General features: G+C 31.9%; 1 protein-coding gene across 2 annotated transcripts in view; it reads right to left on the reverse strand.

The window, feature by feature from the left end:
• Positions 1–304: 304 nt before the first annotated feature.
• LOC129907361 (transmembrane channel-like protein 7) overlaps positions 305–20,680 on the reverse strand; it is a 191,019-nt gene continuing 170,643 nt past the window's right edge. The window contains exon 3 of one of the 2 annotated variants that reach the window (XM_055983525.1): positions 305–2,458. In XM_055983525.1, the coding sequence (XP_055839500.1) occupies positions 350–2,458 (2,109 nt within the window). In that variant the 3' untranslated portion in view covers positions 305–349. The other variant, XM_055983529.1, reaches the window with a different exon arrangement.

Below are 20,680 nucleotides of genomic sequence, written 5' to 3' on the forward strand. Positions count from 1 at the left end.
TTGATACTTAACCATTCTAGTACTTCAAATAAGCAATTGTTTACATTTTTGTACATACAAAAAAAGATTTATACTCTTAACCGCCGAAGTTCGACCGATAAAAAAAAAAACATTCAATATATTGTATCTTAATTAAAATCTAGAGTCGTTGAGGACCTTGAAAAAAATGGTTTACATGTGAAAATATTTAATATATATATATTTAATATATTAATGTTGTTTAATTTGCTCGTGCAGGAATCTGGAAAGGAATACATGGAACCACTTTATATGGGACTTGCTTAAATAACTTTTATCACTCCAGTATTAATGAAAATGCATTGCATTATAAAACCTATTTATTATTTAATTAGTTTTCAGTTTCAATTGAATTACATTCTTCATAATTTCCATGTTCACACTGAAGGATATGATGTGGCTGGTGTTGTCGTCGATCACGTTCGACAAATTGTCGCATTTTTTTCTGGTAATCCTGTTGAAGTTTAACAAAAGAACTTAAGCGATTCAAAAGAAATTGTTTATCGTGGCCCTCTAAAACAAGTTGGTTTCTTAAAACCTCAACCATATGCTTATTTGCTTTTGACAGTGCATGATAGTAGTACAGAAACAACACTAATACTATAAAACATGGAATGGCAAACCCAGCTGTACCCAAAAAGAAAATTAAATTTTTCACAGTCAAAGGCATTTGGTTAAATGCTGAAGTTGCGGCGCTCCAAACAGAAGGCAGTCCTCGAAAAGGACCACACGATCTTGACGGGTACACTTCAGCTATCGCGTAAACGACAGGAATCAATGCAACCGCATATGAGACAAGTAAAATTAGCATAAAAAGTGAATTAGATCCGGAAGCACGATATAGAATCGCGGATGGTTTTGAATTAATTAAGCATTGAAATTTTTTTATGTAGAACATAAAAAATGTCAAAATAGTTGCTATAGCTGGCAAAAAAGGCGAATAGAAGCTGCCTAACCAACATATAGTTTGGGAATATACAATATCTAAAACGTGTTTCGGAAGTTCAAATTCCTGCTCGCCAACAAAACGAACGAATCTGGTTTTTAAATGTCGAGCCATTATGGCACGAGGGAAATTGACAAAAAAAGTCACTCCAATATTGGTCACAAAATCGGTAATGAGAAGCTTATAGAACTGTTGGCCAATGTATGTTTCCCAGCATTGCGGTGTTTTATATTTATCATCAAAACATTGAGGAATAGTCTTCGGAATAATCAAATGATAAAAGCGACTCAAAAGAACGGCCAATGAAGCAAGGCGCAAGAAAACAGTTCGAAAGAGATTGATTTTAACTACGAAAATTGGTGAATACTGTTCGAACTCACAAAGATAGTTGAACAGGTTTGGAACCAGCAAGTTGAGACAGACAATAGCAATGTACGGCAAAAATTCAAAAAACAAAATTGTAAACTGTTCTTTAGGATTGTTAGACTTTTTTAATATTTCCTCGGGAGAAAATGTCATCGTCTGATCAAAATTATCTAGAGAATGGCCTTTTTTGAAATTTGGTTCAAGATACTTTAGACTGATATTGAATAGAAAATAAATAAACAAAGCTGAAAGAAGCAAAATAAACGCAACTGCACAGTTAACTAACAATCTTACTAGAACTAATTTGTACATATGATCTCTTGATCGATTACTGCGTTCATAGTCAATTCGTTTGGAATATAGAAGACCCTTGATTTCATTGTAGAGTGCCTTATGCTTTATATCCGCAGATTTTCCATTATGTATACAAAAATCCCAACCTCCAAACACTAAATTACAATACTGATAAAATTGTCCTTCACCATCAACTAGCCTATCTTTAAATTCACGTGAGGCTCCTCTAACGATTGCCGCCAATGAAATAAAAAAATATAGCACAGTAATGCTTATGTAAACCAAAGGTAAGTCGTAATTAAATTCGCTAACTCGTTTATGCTCATAACTACTGTTATTATGGTTTGAATATAAAAAAGAAGTGTCATCTATTTCCTCCGTTTGGTTGTGAAAAATGTTGCCAGATAATTTATTTGTATAGACTCCATAAAATAATAAGGTATTCTCCATAAACCCAGTTCCTTGGATTATATCCAAAATATAAAACTCGCTCGATGTATTATTCAAGTAAAATTCCCTACAACACTGTGTTGAGTCATTTGAAGTTATCTCATTACAATATTCTTCTGTTGGATGAATTAGAAATGCATGTGGTATGATTATAAAAAAAAATATTAAAAGAAATATAGCTAAATTTAGAAACATAAGCCATCTAAGAAGCAAAAAATATGCCACGACACCAGTTCCAAAGCTGCCTTCTATTTTTTTAAGGGAACTACGCCATAGTTCCATTTTTGCTAAGACTTCTGTCCATTTAGTTTGAAGTTGTTGCCAAGCTTTACGTCGTTGCCACTTAAACTGATCGAATCCTTGAAGACGAAGTTTTGTAGCGTTCTGAAATAAATATTATTAAAATTAAGTTTAAAACACATATTATGAGTAAAGATAGTAAATGCAAAAAAAATATAAACACGAAATGTTATGACTGAATCAAAAGCAGAGATGCCATGCAAACAAGCTCTCCGCTTAGCTCTGATATGAGTTCATTTGCATATGAGCTAGATTATATTTGAGAAAAAAGTGTGCGGATCTGCTTGTGAGCCGAGTTCTTTGTCAGTATGGTGATTTGCATAATTTTGTATTAATAGTGTGAAGGTTTTATCTGGAATCTTTTTTATAGAGAACATTTTATTCTCGAACCTTCATAAAAAGAGGACTTTTAAGAAGAAAAAAAGGAAGAAGAGAAAATTAGTATAATTTTTTTTTCTTGAACATAAAATAAACAATATACCTATAATCCAGTCAAATGAGGGGTTCACCTCGGAATGAATGTTAATAGAAATTTTTTTTGCTCAATATCTTCGTTTTGGAATTCTATAACATACCTCAAAAGTCTAGAAAAATCTAATGTCCGCGTGTCGCGATTTTCAAGGTCAAAGCGCGAAAGGAAATTTTCAAAATTAGCAATAATAGACAATGGTATTATATACACATATGATACATGTCTTCGAGGTATTTTTTAATGCTGATGCCAACAAATCTAAAATCAAGACAATCTGACGTCTCTGAAAAAGTTATACCAGATTTTCATCTGTCAACCCATATTATTATAACAGTCAGTTGCAAACTTACTACCGAAAAACCCTTAAAAGTTATGGTAGAGGAACTAAATTTTGCATGAAGGTTTTCATATCCATTATTATTAGGAATCAAAAAATGCAATGAGAAAAACATTCGTATCTGTGAAAAATTGGTATTTTTTGAAAAAAGTGGAAATTTTGGGATATGCACTAAAAAACATCCTGGTACAATCTTGAAATTAGTTCTAATAGGCTTATTTTTTTTGTTTCTATCTTTGTTTGGATATTCTATATCTTATGTCAAACATCTTAAAAAAAATCTCATGTCCGCAAGTCCTAATTTTCCTGATTTGAAGATAAGGTGCAGATTTTAAAGAATTGAAAAACAACACTTCAGATATTTGTGTCAGATCAACATGAATAAGGTGCATTACTTTTCAGGGATGGTCAGGTTGACTTATTGTGAGTTTTTTTTGGAATAAGTGTTAAAAAATACCCTTAAACCATGTCGCTTATGTTGGTATACATATACGAATTTAAACTTTTCTTGCTAATTTTTTTAAGTCTGCACCTAACTTAGTTTAACCTCCAAAATTAGGACTTGCGGACATGAGAATTGTTTAGATGTTTGACATAAGATATAGAATATCCAAACAAAGATAGAAACAAAAAAAATTAGCCTATTAGCACTAATTTCAAGATTGTACCAGGATGTTTTTTTAGTGCATATCCCAAAATTTCCCCTTTTTTCAAAAAATACCAATTTTTCACAGATATGAATGTTTTTTTCATTGCATTTTTTGATTCCTAATAATAATGGATATGAAAACCTTCATGCAAAATTTAGTTCCTCTACCATAACTTTTAAGGGTTTTTCGGTAGTAAGTTTGCAACTGTTATAATAATATGGGTTGACAGATGAAAATCTGGTATAACTTTTTTTAGAGACGTCAGATTGTCTTGATTTTAGATTTTTTGGCATCAGCATTTAAAAATACCTCGAAAACATGTATCTTTTGTGTATATAATACCATTACTATTATTGCTAATTTTGAAAATCTCCTTTCGCGCTTTGACCTTGAAAATCGCGACTCGCGGACATTAGATTTTTCTAGACTTTTGAGGTATGCTATAGAATGCCAAAACGAAGATAGTGAGCAAAAAAAATTTCTATTAACATTCATTCCGAGATTTACCCCTTTTTTCACCTTATTTTACTGTATTACTAACAAAATTTTTATTTTTAACAAGATACTAATAAGGAAGGGATGTCGGAAGTAGGGGATAAACTGATTAAACAGAACATTCTTTTGAAACGGTAAAACAGTAACTTTACCAAAACAAAAAAATAAATAATAAGAACATCTGTCTCCTTCAAGCAAACGAGTCCGACCTCGGTCCGAATCGGCTCCGAAATGAGTCCGAGCTCGGCAACGAAACGGGTTCCACGGCGGCTCAAATTACCCTTCAAGCAAGAAAACGGAGTTCAGAAAAGACACTCCGACCTCCGACCGAGAAAAGCGGGGTTACACTCACACACTTGCAACTTTTTGTGTATGAACACAAAGTCGAAGGAGAAATCGTGGTGAAAAAACCAATACATATAAAATCGACTCCGCGGTGATTATAATTTCCATACTATTTTGAGCCGCCTTCGGACCCGTTTCTGAGCCGAAGTCGGACTCAGCTCCGCGCGAGGCGGAGCGGATTCGGACAGAGGTCGGACTTGTTTGCTTGAAGGGTAGTATGGCAATTATAAATCACCGCGGAGCCGATTACATATGTATTGGTGTGGTGAAAATCTCAACTCTGAGAAAACGGAGCCGAAGACGTACCCGAGTCGGAGCAGCCAAAACCTACCAGAAAAAAGAACAAAAAAGAAATGACGTTTCGTATTTCCATTCGCATTTTTAGGACATTTTCACGCTTATTATCTAGTCTATCTCGTTGAAGAAGCAATCTTTTTTCTTGAAACTTGGTAGGTCTTAAGGGCACATTATAAAGTTGAAGTTCTAGAAGTTTCAAGAAAAACTAATTCAAAATAGCTGAATTATTAACAGACAAAGACGGTAACGGAAAAGATTTGTACGCGTCTTCTCCGTTAACCCTTTATTTGTGAATAATTTGGCTACGTTAAATTAGTTTTTCGTGAAACTTCTAGAACATCATCTTTCAAGCCCTTAACACCTACCAAGTTTCAAGAAAAAAAGGTTGCTTCTTCAACGAGATAGACTGAAAACAAAGTCAATGTTTGTGTCTTCTCCGTGTGGAATGGCCGAATTGCGACCAAAAAAAAGAACAAGATTCATTTTTTTTTCCCTGAAATTGTTTTATTTTGTTTTTTAACTTTCACAAACAAAATTTTTGTTATTATTTGCGGCAGGAGTAATTGATGTAATCTCACAAATGTTCACTGTTGAATGCTGTTATTGGGTGGTGGTGGTCTCAGGCTGCAGGAGACGATGATTTCCTACGAAAACACAGATTCATATATTATTTATAATAATCAAATAAAACAAAGAGACGCGACACACGACATGACAGACTTAAAAAAAAAAAAATGAAACTTTTGTTATTCTGTTGCCTTTGTCTTTCCTTCGTCAATTTTCACCACACTTTTCTCCTTCGATTTTGTGTTCATACACAAAAAATTGTCTATGTGTCAGTAAAATGGCGTGTCCAAATGGATAAATCAAACAGAACTCCGTCTCTTGCTTGAAGGGTTAGGACAAATATTTTTTCCTACTATGCATTCAAAAAAGAAGTTTAAAATATTTATTTTATGATCAAAATTCAACAGTTAAAACATTTTTTAATGGTAAAAGCAGAAACACAATCACGCTTTGCCAGACGAGTCGTCGCGTTACGTTGAAAAATCCTCAAAGCGCGTTCTGTCACTTTGACTTTGAACAGCTGATTGTAACATAAAATCTGCTGTCAAATAAAAAAAACACAGTCACTCACAAAATTATTGGACCAAGTCTTTATCTTGATTTTAATGTGGAAAAATGAAGAAGGATTTTATAATGTAATGAAAAATACGTAACAATATGTTTATTCTTTAATCCTATAGTTATAAAAGCAAAACCAATCAAAATAAATTCGTTTTTTAAAGGAACTAACAATAAAACTCAATCTATCACATCATTAAATTATTGTTGTTTTTAATACATAAATTGTTTTGAATTCAAATATCTCGATGTCGTTTTTTTGTGCAAAATTTATAAAGAGAAACAAAAAAGAACACCTAGTATTGTAATTTTTTTTCACATTTGGTCCAATAATTATGTGGGTGACTGTAACTATGTACAAAAAAAATCCTACGTACTTCACTAGAGAATAGTATTTTTAAGCTCCACACAAAATTTCAGCCCAATCGGTTAAAAACTGTAGGAGTTAGTTGGTCGCCCGATGGGAGCACAGGATTTTACTATCATCCGGAACTACACCGCCATTTAAAAAAATTCACATCATTAAAAAACTTAACATTAGCCTATTCTGTTACCTATTAATATACTAAATTAAAATAAACAAACACCAAAAGAAAATAATATTTCTTCTTTGTCTTATACGCTAATGAAAATGACGCTCGATTTCGTGGTTTACAAGGTGATATTACCCCTTAAACTCAAATTTCAAGCACTTCACTTCACTATTTTGAATCACTTAATATATACGCGGTCTTTTTTTTTCTACTTATTTCGTCATTTCGTCGCCCTAGTATTGGAGTGTCGTATACGCCAAATTGCATTTTTTGAACTAGGTCGTATGTTTTCGAAGGTGCTCTTTTCAAATCTGCTATCCGTTTTTTTCTATCTTTTTTCATTGCCGAGATATTCACTATTGTTTTGACAAAAACAAGAAATTTTGGCATTTACGTCAAATTTTTCATGCAATGCAAGAAAATTTTGAGAATTGTTTTGACGTACGTTATGTTTTTTTTTGACGTACGTGTATAAGAATAAAAGAAACTTCTGATTTTCATGGCGTATACGGCAAACTCATTTTGGACAAAAATTTAAATATTTTGAAAACTAAACGAATTGCAGATGTCCAATAACATGTATATAAAAGACACATTTTAATTAAATATCATACTAAAATATCAAAAAATACCAGCGGTTACTTCTTTCGCAATTATCTTCCGAACATTTAAATGCGATTTCCCAAAAATGTAAAAATGGCGTATACGGCACTTCAATACTAGGGCGACGATTTATTGTGCAATAAAACATTTCTGCACTAGCCCGGTCCTTGTTGACCAATATTCTGCATTTTTTTTTCAATTTCATTAGAGTTTGACAGATATCTATTCCTTTTTTCTCGTTTAAAAATCTACTACAGATTTGTCGCGTCAAAAAGTTATGGAATGCGGTTTAAAACGACACTACAAACGAAACGAGAGCTGTCGAAAAAACGACACGACATCGGTAATAGGCATGAATACCTATAGCTAGAATAGCTATCAGTCATTTCAGGCTTGTCCATGTCCATTCCATTTCATTTTATTTATGGCTTTATTTTTCACAATCAATTTTATGAAAATATAATAATTTTTTTTTACCTATCAACATTTTTTGAGGATATTTTGTTGATCGAGAAAACTGTCATCTTCTGTGACCGAAAATAGCCCCTAAACTGAAAGGAAAGCAGTTGTTCGTTCAGAACTTACTGCTCCCATCCGAGATCATGATTGTTGTCGATAAGACTGAGTTTACATTCAAACAGACTGAGTTTCAGGGTTGAAATGGTCACAAATCATGAAAAGTTTCAATATAAATTTTGTCAAAAAATTGATCAAACTATTATTTTTAAAAACTCTTATTTTTTAATTTCTAATTCTCCTTTTTGCTTAAGCCTGGTACACAGCTGAATCGAGGCGAATTTTTTTTTAAAGTCTATAAAATTGAAAGTAAAAACGCTAAAAAAATATTATCGAGTATTCTATCAAAATCAAAATAGCACAATATCAAAATTATCTAAAGGCCGTGTGTGAACTGGGTTAAATAACACTGTGTAACAAAATAAAAATCATGTTAATTACTGATTAAGAATGATTAAATTAATTTAAGAAAACGCAAAATGTTCAAAAACGTTATAATTCTTTAATTAATTTAAACGAACAAATCAAACTTATAAAATCAAATTACAAGTAATTAACCCTCTACTGCATACGAAGCCAAATATGGTTTTGTCAATTTGAAAGCACTTTTCTCTTCTCTGTCACAAAAAAATGGTAAAGATTCAATACAATCCTCTTCTTTGTGTTTCTGAGAACCCATAGAGATAGTTTTTTCGTGTGTCCGACACAAAATATAGGTGTATTTTATGATCACAGGTGAGTCGATCAGTCGTGTGCATTGAAATCGAAAGTGTAGAATATATTCATACTTTAAGTGCTAATTACTGCGTTTCTTTGGAAAGTAAAGTGGAATTAAAAATTTATTTAGGATCGATTGTCTAATTGTGTATGCTATGAACCAATTTTTATTGAAAAAAAGTTATTGGCCTGGTCTTGGGAGGGCAAAAAGTAGGGAAGCCATATTTGGCTTCGTATGCATTCAGGGGTTGTAAAAGTACACAATATGTAAAACTTTTTTTTTGGAAAATTTTGTTCCTTTACATTGTTATTTTGCTTGGAAGCTATGTTTTATTCAGAAATGGAGTCCCTTCGCTTTTAGAGACATTTTTCACATGTTAACCCCATTTCCGGTGGCGTAACCACACAAATTTCAGGGAAAGGGGGGCTCACCTATAATATTTTTCAATAGTTTTATTACTTCTTAGCTTTTGTAAGATCTGGGAGTGGGTGAAAATGTTGGAGCAAGACCTACTTCGACAGTGGAAAGAATGTGAACCAGAAAAAAATATATTCAACGGAAAAAACAAATTGCTTTTCTCGGCTCCATGGCTTAAAATGAGCCAAATTTGAATTAATTCTTAACTTTTTGTAATGCAATGTATTTATTTTACATTATTTTGTTTTTAAATGATAAATATTTATCTTCTGATATTTTTAATTGTATTCTTTACATAATCTGAATAAATAAAATTAGTAAAATTTCTTACCCTTAATGCATACGAAGCCAAATTTGGCTTATAAACAAATTTTTTAAACAAATTAATTAAAAAAAAATTTTTTAATGAAAACCGTTTTGAAACAACCCAAAGAACCCATGTAAAGCATTTTTTAATTTTTTCGTCCGCTAATATTAATTCATGCAGTAGAGGGTTAACAATTAACGACAATGTCAATGTCGACCGGCTGGTACGGTGGTTGCTACAAAAGTGATTTGGTAAATTCTTTGCATAATCATGCTCCACTTGCATAAACCAGTTTTGTGTTTTTTTTTTTGTATTAGCACACGTCACATTGCATTGCGGTTTATTGTTTTTCTACTTTAGCAACGGTCCATCAAGTATACATTTACTACTGCAGTGCTGAATATGACAAATAGCCCAGTAATTTTAGGCATTTTTCCCCAATCTGCGGAAAAACTCCTACTGGGCTCGATTTTGGTATAGACCTTCGTTACGGCGTTGTTATGAAGATGTGAAAAATGGACATTGATATCGCGTCCGCGTTAGAAGTTAAGAGGTCAAAAGGTCACGAAAATCAGTTTTTCGCATATATCTCGTGACCTGTTGCTCGGAGGTCAATAGGGGTCTATTGAAAATCTGTTCAACGAACATAACCAACTATTCTCACGAGCTTCCCCCAACTTAAAATTTTAAGCGACAGCTTTTCAATAAAATGTTCTACCGCAGCCGAAACGTGAACCGTAACTGCTTTTCTTTCTTCGGAAATCACGTCTATCTCAGTCTCAGCATGATTTGGCCACTTATCGAAGTCTTGGGACAACCATTCTGGTCCCCTCCACCACATTTTGTGACCCATTAAATCCTTCGGTGAAGACCCCGCGAAGCAAAATCAGCAGGATTATCAGCTGAACAAACATGGTTCGAAGACGAACGAGGTAAAGATGACAAAATTTCAGCAGTTCGGTTTGCCACAAAGGCATTTCATTTTCGCGGTGGAGAAGACAGCCAGTACAAGACAATTTGGGAGTCACTTAACGCGGATACTTTTACTGGTGCTACATCTAACGATGATCGAACGAGCTCTATCAAGCTACAAAAAAGGAGAGCTCCACAAAGTTCCAGGCGAGGAATCGACAACACGTGTTTTCGCAGCGACCAAATTAATTTCTACCCCATCTCTTGAACAACTACGACAATACACCACAGCGGAATGAGCCTTTTCTGAAGCATACGAGAATCCTATTAACTCAAAGCTTTTAGAATTTTGGGTAAACCTTCGAGAAATCCTGTAATATAATAATAATTTTAACTATATGCCTGTAAGACCTAAAGTTTTCAAAATAGGTCAAATGCTCCCGATACAGATTCCATTCTTCTGCAATTTCTGAAGGCAAAAGATCATCCCAATCTATTTTCGTCTTTGCCATCCACAGCTCCTGAAACAATATTTTCAACAAAATAGTGGAAGGAGCGAGAAAACCCAAAGGATCGAAAATCTTGGCAACCTCAGAAAGTAATTTTCGTTTTGTAGGCAAAAATTGATCAGGCAAACGGATTTTATTGGTGAAAGTGTCGCGATACGGGTTCCAAACCAAACCAAGAACCTTGGTGCACTTTGGAGAACTATCTAAATGCAGTGAAACAGCTTCTTTACAATTTATTTCACGCAATTTCTCCCAACAATAAGAGCTCCACTTGCTGAGCTCTAACCCTCCACATGACAGCATCTGGACGATCTGCTTCTTCAGATCTAAAATCTCCGACAACGAATCAGCCCCAGTCATAAGGTCATCAACATACATATCATGCAAAACGTGACTAAGGGGAACTGGTGTTTGTAATCAAACGCTATATGGCGAAGAACTTTCATAAACAAATAAGGAGCTGAAGAAGTACCGTATCTCACAATAGACAAACGAAAATGCGAAATTGGGCTCTCAGGGGATTCTCTCCAAACAATGCTCTGGTAATCACGGTGCTTTGGATGCACCCAAATTTGCCGAAACATTTTGACAATGTCGGCGCACGAAACACGAAACGATGAACACGTAACCGAATACAAAAGTTTATCAAGTTACGTTGAAGAGGAGTTCCTACATTAAGCTTTTCATTAAGGCAACAATTTTTGGTATCCTTATATGACCCATCGAAAACGGCACACTTTTGTCCAAAAAGGGAAAAGTAAAGCCCCATTTTTTTTACAGTTTGAATAGAGCTACAAAAAATTCATACCAGTCCATGCATTAAGTCCAATAGGGTATTTGTACCAAACAATTGTTGAGCCAATGCGGTAGCTGCGCATGCTTGCGCACTACCGAGATTTTTTACTTTGAAAAAAAAACAAAAACCCTTGAGAAAACGCTTACTTTGGTATACCTTCACCAACGTAAACGCTAATTTCTCTGCTAATACTTATGCTAGAAAGTTTGTTAGGTATGGTTTCGATTCTTAGAAGAAATATCATTTTTTGTATCTGCGTTTAAAAAAATGGTATATATTTTTTATTGATCAGATATTATATAATCAAGGCAGTTCAATTTTTCTTGCCCATGATAATTTTTGTGTTTGAGGTCCGTTTTCTTCGAAAAATGCATTTGGATTTCATAACGTATATTAATTGATAGAGGTTTTGCAAAATATTAAACCAGATCTTTGGGAGGATATTCCACTAGATATGTATACTATATTACCATCAAGATAAAGCTCCAATTATGTGCGTACATGAATTGAGAAATTGGATGAAGAGTTCGGTAATCTTTGAGTAGGAATAAATGGAAAAATAAATGAGATTGTTTGTTTAAATACAAAATTTTGTAGAGCAATGAGAGCGTATTCATTATAAAAAAATTACAGTAAACATCAATTAATAATCCTATTGAAATAAAAAAAAGGCTCTAACACACGTCCATTTCCCCAGCCCGGACCTATCGCAAAATTTAAAAAAAAGTATGCCAAAGTTTTGTACAACCAAAGCCGAGTTTTGTACAAGCTAACAACGAAAGTTATAGCCAATTGAAAGTACCGGGCTGGGGAAACGTTTCCCCTGCCCGGACATTTCTCAAAATAAAAAAAAATAAAAAAAAAAGTATGCACAAGTTTTGTACAGTTTTGTACAACCAAATTCGAGTTTTGTACAAGCTTCCAACGAAAGTTATAGCCAATTGAAAGTACCGGGCTGGGGAAACGTTTCCTCAGCCCGGACATTTTTTAAAATTGTATCAAAATTTAAAAACAAAAAATTCTAAAATTATCTACGAGTTTTGTACAGTTTTGTACAACAAAAATCGAGTTTTGTACCGACTTAGTTAAATAATTAGAGCTAATTTAAGTTTACACTGGGTACATACATACTAGAGTGGAGCGTTTTTGGACTTTTCTTTCAGATCACTGCGTGCAACTCATGGTTTATGCCTTGTGCTCTTCTGAACATATTCTGATACTTTTTTTTTATTCGACAATGGAAAAATAAAAATCGGGAACCCTCTGAAGATTGCTCGTATTTCACGAAAATCCATATTTTATGCGGCGTTAGAACCTATCTGAATTGACTTAATCTTTTTCATTTCACTACCAACTGCTCATAACTTATGCTGAGTGGTCTCTAGAACCAGATCTGATCCCCTATTTTGAGTCGTTAATGGAAAAAACGAAATCGGGAAGGCTCCGAAAAATGCACATTTTCGCAAAAATTAAGATTTTTTAAATTGTATAAAATCCCACCCAGAACAAATTTCTTTTCCAACTTGTTTGTATTTGCTATATTTGTTAGAACCTATTTGAACCTTATAAGCTATGGAGCACTCAAACTGAGAACTTTTCTGTAATAATGACGTCGTTTATGGGGGATTTAAGAAAATGCTACTTTGACATCCCTTGACCCATTTCAATAGAATTTTAAATTCAAATACTACACTTTAAAACTTCGTTAATAATTTAGTTTTTATATAAAACACTAACCTTTGCAACTGCATTTAATTTATGTCGATATTTTATTTCAATCCTTAGATATTTGACATTTAGGTGTTTCCATAATTCTTGACCATGCTTAATTTTTTTTTAACTTTACCTGCAGACGGTTTTCTTAAATACCATACAATCTTTTGTTTTCCACAAACTTTTGTTTTTAATATTGTTAAATTCATAAGAGTAAATCGTTAAACGGTATAATTATTACGCCATTTTGACTTCAAAATAAAAATTTAGCATGGGCAAGAATTTAGTATGGGCAAGAATTATGGAAACACCAAAATGTCAAATATCTAAGGATTGAAATAAGATATCGACATAAATTAAATGCAGTTACAAAGGTTAGTGTTTTATATAAAAACTAAATTATTAACGAAGTTTTAAAGTGTAGTATTTGAATTTAAAATTCTATTGAAATGGGTCAAGGGATGTCAAAGTAGCATTTTCTTAAATCCCCCATAAACGACGTCATTATTACAGAAAAGTTCTCAGTTTGAGTGCTCCATAGCTTATAAGGTTCAAATAGGTTCTAACAAATATAGCAAATACAAACAAGTTGGAAAAGAAATTTGTTCTGGGTGGGATTTTATACAATTTAAAAAATCTTAATTTTTGCGAAAATGTGCATTTTTCGGAGCCTTCCCGATTTCGTTTTTTCCATTAACGACTCAAAATAGGGGATCAGATCTGGTTCTAGAGACCACTCAGCATAAGTTATGAGCAGTTGGTAGTGAAATGAAAAAGATTAAGTCAATTCAGATAGGTTCTAACGCCGCATAAAATATGGATTTTCGTGAAATACGAGCAATCTTCAGAGGGTTCCCGATTTTTATTTTTCCATTGTCGAATAAAAAAAAAGTATCAGAATATGTTCAGAAGAGCACAAGGCATAAACCATGAGTTGCACGCAGTGATCTGAAAGAAAAGTCCAAAAACGCTCCACTCTAATACATACGTACCTAGCCAGCTATATCCAAAACTTACATAACTTAAATGCAAATTCCATCAGAGTTATGTACAGTATTGTACAGATAAAATGGTACATCTAATTTAATTGCTGATATCAATATTAATTAAATTGATTCGTTCTTAATTTATAACAAAAATCTACATTGTGTGTCCTTGAAACCTAATTAGAATATTACATACAGATTTCCCAAAAGTATACTACTAATTTCCACTTATGAACTTATGAATAAATCTCCCAAAGGTATGCAACGCACTATTTCAAGGCGGAAATATGTAACTTCCAAAGGTATGCAAGTTATTTAAAATTTTAAAGTTTTTTTGTTTTGCATTTAATGCCCTCTATGAAGTAGGAAGTAGCACTTGTGCATAAATAAACTACCATTTTGCGTTTTTTTAAATAAATAACGTCATGGCCTGTTTTCACTACAGCCCAAATTTTAAATTAAATTGGTAGATTTGACATTCGAAATGATATAATTTGCGAAATATCCAATTTAACAGGGCTATTCTGGTGTTGTGATGCTCACAAGTCACAATTTTTTGTGAGGTTATGTATGTGCTAAGAATAAGAAGTACAGGAATGGGTGTATATCAATTTTATAGTGTAGGATAGCGTGAAAAAAACCTGTCAAAAATAAATCCAACGCTGTCATTCGAGCCATTCTCGCGTGTGATAGAATTAAAACCAAAGTGTAATTTAAATTCAAAAACCCTTAAAAATCATTCTTTAACACAATTGCAAAAACTTTTATAGAATTAAATAGTGAGAAAATAAGTCTTAGTTAATAAAAAACAAATAAAACAATAAAAACAATATTGCATTTGCTCTGTAAAATTGTGCAAAAGGTATTTTTATAACCATTCAGAGGCCCTTTCCTTTCACATGTGAATACACTTTATTTGCAACATAAATGTATGTAAAGTGAATTTATTCATATAAATATTAGGGTGGTCGTTATTTTCCAAAAATTGGAATTTCTATGCTCCCAAGGGCTTATATGGTTGGAAATAAATAAAAAAAAATATTCAAACTATTCGTTCTAAAAATCTGAAACTTGGCAGACTTATACCTTATAGTTGTAGCAATCATGTGGATTTTTTTCAGATTTTTAACTATTATAGTTTCGGATATTGAGCTCGGTAAAGAACACCATTTTTTCAGACTTTTTTCATTAAAAAAAAATAATAATAATAATAATAAATTCCTTATTCGTTTATGAGTAATTCCATGTGAAAAGAATATAGGAAAAATACCTCTTGTTGTGTCATTTTTTAACGGTTCCTTAGGTCAAAATATGAACTTCTGTATATAAATAATCCCCCAAAAAAATTAGCAAGTAGAATGAATTAATTCCATAAGTCACTCAATTTTTGAGAGTAAAAAAAAAAACATGATCTTTAATTACTTTTTTGCATATTTCTTGCGACTTTATACATAATTGAATTAATGTTTTTTTTTTTTGCATTTGTAGGGTGATATTTAGACCTTTCCAAAACCGTTATTAAAAATGAAATTAGTTCATTTTAAGCTGATCTATTACAAAAAAGGTGAAAAACACAATTTTTTTCTAAAAAACCTATTTTTTAATTTTTTTTTTTTCAAAACTATTTTTGAAGTAAAAAATTATAATCTTTTCAATAAAAATAGTTTCGTAATGAGTTTTTCACTTTTAAGCTGTTTTTTTGCAATTTTTTATTTTGATGATTCAAATTTTTACATAAAACGATAATGAGGCTCGGCACGAGTACGATAACTTAGGCGACAAGAATTGATAACGGTATTTTGTAGAGGAGTTCAATACAATAATTTTTTACTATGGGAGATGCAATGAGAGCTCATTATTAAAAATCAACGGCAACAGTTACAGTCATTATTGATATTTTTCTGAAAAGCCGGAATTGTATTATTAATTCATTCTACTCACTATGTCATTTTATGACATAGGTATTTTTCCTATATTCTTTTCACATGGAATTACTCATAAACGAATAAAGGAATTTATTATTATTAAATGAAAAAAGTCTGAAAAAATGGTTTTCTTTACCGAGCTCAATATCCGAAACTATAATAGTTAAAAATCTGAAAAAAATCCACATGATTGCTACAACTATAAGGTATAAGTCTGCCAAGTTTCAGATTTTTAGAACGAATAGTTTGGCTGGAATTTAAATTTGATGGGACAAGGTCAAAAACCCCATGTTATTCCCATAAGAAACTTCAACCGCTTTTCGGCACGGGTTAAAATTAATTTAGAGACTTGAAACTTGGGGAATATTTTTTTTTATTTATTTCCAACCATATAAGCCCTTGGGAGCTACAAATTCCAATTTTTGGAGAATAAGGACCACCCTAATAAATATATTATCGTAGAATAATTTATAATTGTTTTCTTTTAGAATTAAGCCAAAAAAATAAATAAAATTAGATTTTCCATTTTATCTGTACAATACTGTACATAACTCTTTGATGGAATTTGCATTTAAGTTTTGGTTATAGTTGGCTAGGTATGTATGTACCCAGTATAAACTTAAATTAGCTCTAATTATTTAACTAAGCCGGTAGAAAACTGTATAAAACTCGTAGATAATTAAAAAAAATTTTTTTTTAATTTTGATACAATTTTAAAAAATGTCCGGGCTGAGGAAACTTTTCGCCAGCCCGGTACTTTCAATTGGCTATAACTTTCGTTGGAAGCTTGTACAAAACTCGAATTTGGTTGTACAAAACTTGTACAAAACTTTGGCATATTTTTTTTTTTAATTTAGCTATAATTTAATTTAAAATTTGAGCTGTAGTGAAAACAGGCTATAACGTTATTTATTTGAAAAAAAAAAAACGCAAAATGGTAGTTGATTTATGTATCGGCTACAAGTGGTACTTCCTACTTCATAGAGGGCATTAAATGCAAAACAAAAAAACTTTAAAATTTTAAATAACTTGCATAAATATTCTTGCAAATTTTGGGAGACTTTTTGAAATAGTGCGTTGCATACCTTTGGGAGATTTATTCATAAGTTCATAAGTGAAAATTAGTAGTATACTTTTGGGAAATCTGTATGTAATATTCTAATTAGGTTTCAATGACACACAATGTAGATTTTTGTTATTATTTAAGAACGAATCAATTTAATTAATATTAATATCAGCTATTAAATTAGATTTTCCATTTTATCTGTACAATACTGTACATAACTCTTTGATGGAATTTGCATTTATGTCTTGTAATTTTTGGATATAGCTGGCTAGGTACGTATGTACCCAGTGTAAACTTAAATTAGCTCTAATTATTTAACTAAGCCTGTACAAGGTATGTATGTCACAGTTTAAACTTAAATTAGCTCTAATTATTTAACTAAGCCTGTACAAAATTCGATTTTTGCTGTACAAAACTGGACAAAACTCGTAGATAATTTAAAATTTTATATTTTTTAATTTTGATACAATTTAAAAAAATGTCCGCGCTGAGGAAACGTTTCCCCAGCCCGGTCCTTTCAATTGGCTATAACTTTCTTTGGAAGCTTGTACAAAACTCGAATTTGGTTGTACAAAACTCGTAGATAATTTTAGATTTTTTTTAAATTTTGATACAATTTTAAAAAATGTCCGGGCTGAGGAAACGTTTCCCCAGCCCGGTACTTTCTATTGGCTATAACTTTCGTTGGAAGCTTGTAGAAAACTCGAATTTGGTTGTACAAAACTGTACAAAACTTGTACAAAACTTTGGCTTACTTTTTTTTAAATTTTGCGATAGGTCCGGGCTGGGGAAATGGACGTCTCTAACACGCGTTCAAAACCAAGGAGGAATGTTTGAATTGTTTAAATAATCCTAAATTTTTTCTTAGAATATACCCCATTTAATTTCCCTTTTATACAAGACACACTTTATAGTTTATTAAACATTAGATAAATTTGTTTTTAATTAAATTTTTTTTTTTGAATTTTTCGGTCCGATCATTTTTTCCTTTAGTGTTTGTGTTTAATATTGGAGAGGCTTAGCAACAAAATCGTGCACTTTGTGATAAAAGCATGAAATTTAGATCGTTGGTAGTACTCAATATAAGAGTTATTTTGAGATATTGGGCCACCTTGTATTCCATCCGAAAGGGAAGATACAAGTTTTTCTGTGTTGCATTCGCTTTGTTGCATATCATAGTATAGGTAATTAAACATTTTTTGATATGATACATGATTTCGAGGTATTTTAAAACAAATGAAAAATAATTGTGCACTTTGTGATAAAAGGATCAAGAGTGGGGCGTGGGCCACTTCATATTTTACGTAGAAGGGTATTTACAACTATGCACAGAAAGCAAATTAAATGAATTTTTGTGAAATTTGTGATTGTTAGATGACTCATGGACATCCTGCTATGCAAAATATTGAGTAGCCCAATATCTTAAAATTATAAATTTTAAATTAATTTGATCCTTTTATCACAAAGTGAACAATTATTTTTCTTACTTTTACTTATGCACCTCACTACTTAAAAATTTTAATTTGTATGAAAATTTAATAAAAAATAAAAGCAAGCTGTTTAAGTTTGTCATGAAAATTAAATATTCCATGGTAAATATAATTAAATCTTTTTTGTTCTTGGTTCTCACACTATGTATGACATCTTTATGCAGTTCAATAAAATGCAAAAATTTTCTATTTGGTGCAATGGTATCCTTTCAAAAGTGTTCTTTATCGTTAAAAAATACTCTTTAATCCGAAATATTTTGATGGACATATTTTATTATTTTTTTCTATGGTATATGAAACGTCCATGCAAAATTTTATCAGCCTACCATTTTTTTTCAAAGAGCAATTGGTAATATTCTGATTCTTGTTCTTTAAGTAAGAGACTATTCATAAAGAGTCCAATAACTTTTTACACGATAGTCGAGACATTTTGGTATTAATTAATTCGATCGGGCGTTAAAAAATACCTCGAAATCATGTATCATATCAATAAAAATGTTAAATAACCTATACTATGATATGCATCAAAGCGAATGCAACACAGAAAAACTCTTGTATCTACCCTTCCGGATATAATACAAGGTGGCCCAATATCTCAAAATAACTCTTATATTGAGTACTACCAACGATGTAAATTTCATGCTTTTCACAAAAAGTGCACGATTGAGCTGTTTTTTAATGCTAAGCCGCCTCACTATAAAATATGTCACTGAAAAAATGTATAAAATATTATTATGGACCACTAAAGGCAAAAATAAAATACAATTTCAACACTTAAGGCTGAGTGGACCACGTAAAAATCGGGTCATCGTTTACAAATCGGTGCATAACTTTCACATTTTTAAAGATAATTGAATGAAATAAATTTTGTTATTTAGGCCGTGTGTGAATTGCGTTAAATAGTTAAATTGTGTAAAATTTTTGACACTATTGAGGTGAATAAAAAATTTTCAGCTGTTAAACATTTATTGGGCTCCGGGACCTGGTTAAATTTGAGTTAAATTTTGTTTGCAGATGGTTTTGTTTTTTTTTTTATTAAAAAGGAGTACCTATCATGGCAGATTAGTTTAAGAAATACATGGTATAAAAAGACAAGGTATGATCATTAGAGCCGCCATCTTACAAAATGGGGTAATAAGTTTTTGACGTTTAATTTGGCAAAGTCAAAAGCAACAACAATTTCCAAGACAAATTTGTTTACAACAACAATTTCAATGGGCAGCTGTCAAAACCTTAAGTGGCCATTTTTAAGTTTTGACAGTTCTCTGTACAGAGTTTTTTCTAATGATCATACCTTCTCTTTTTATACCATGTAGGAAATATATATTAGGGTGGAGTGATTTAATTTTTGTTTTTTATTTTCGAATTGGCATAGTTATTAAAAGTTGCGCTATTTATAAACGAACAAAACTGTATACTTAAAATTTTTAAATAATTTCATTTTGAGGTGCCCCAAGCCATCTGAATGCTTAAAAAGGCGACTTTTTGACCTTTAAATTAAATGCGGAAAAAATAAAGTTTTTTAACATTTGAAATAGGTATGGTATAGGTATTTTTTTAGATATAGACTTCAATCAAAATTTTTTGATGAGGTCCTTGTCTGCGTTAAACAACGTTTTCAAAAAGGTATAGATCATTTTTCTAGGACCAGGGGTTTAGTCAGGGCATGCATGGCTTTTTTGTATGTTTTATGTTTTATTTAAACAAGCATATTAGTAGCATGAAAAATAAAATAAAATCCAACAAAGCCAATCATTTTGATTGAAGTCTATTTCTAAAAAAATACCTATACCATACCTATTTCAAATGTTAAAAAACTTTAACCCTCTTGGTGTAATGTAAATGCTTATTGTGAATTGAAACATTTATTGTAATCCATCAACCTTCAATTATGAATAGGTCACAGCTTAGAAATGAAACGTCAAACCAGTTGAGCTTCAACCATCATAGAATAAAGATTATATTAAGAAGTATTTATTCATTGTATTATACCAACTTATATTAAATAAAGTACATTTAATCATCTAACGTATAATTTACTCATCCTAAATATAACGTGTACACAGTACACGTTACATGGTGTCAGAAGTAGAA

Source organism: Episyrphus balteatus, chromosome 1 (assembly GCF_945859705.1).
Source record: "Episyrphus balteatus chromosome 1, idEpiBalt1.1, whole genome shotgun sequence".
NCBI classification, from domain to species: Eukaryota; Metazoa; Arthropoda; class Insecta; order Diptera; family Syrphidae; genus Episyrphus; species Episyrphus balteatus.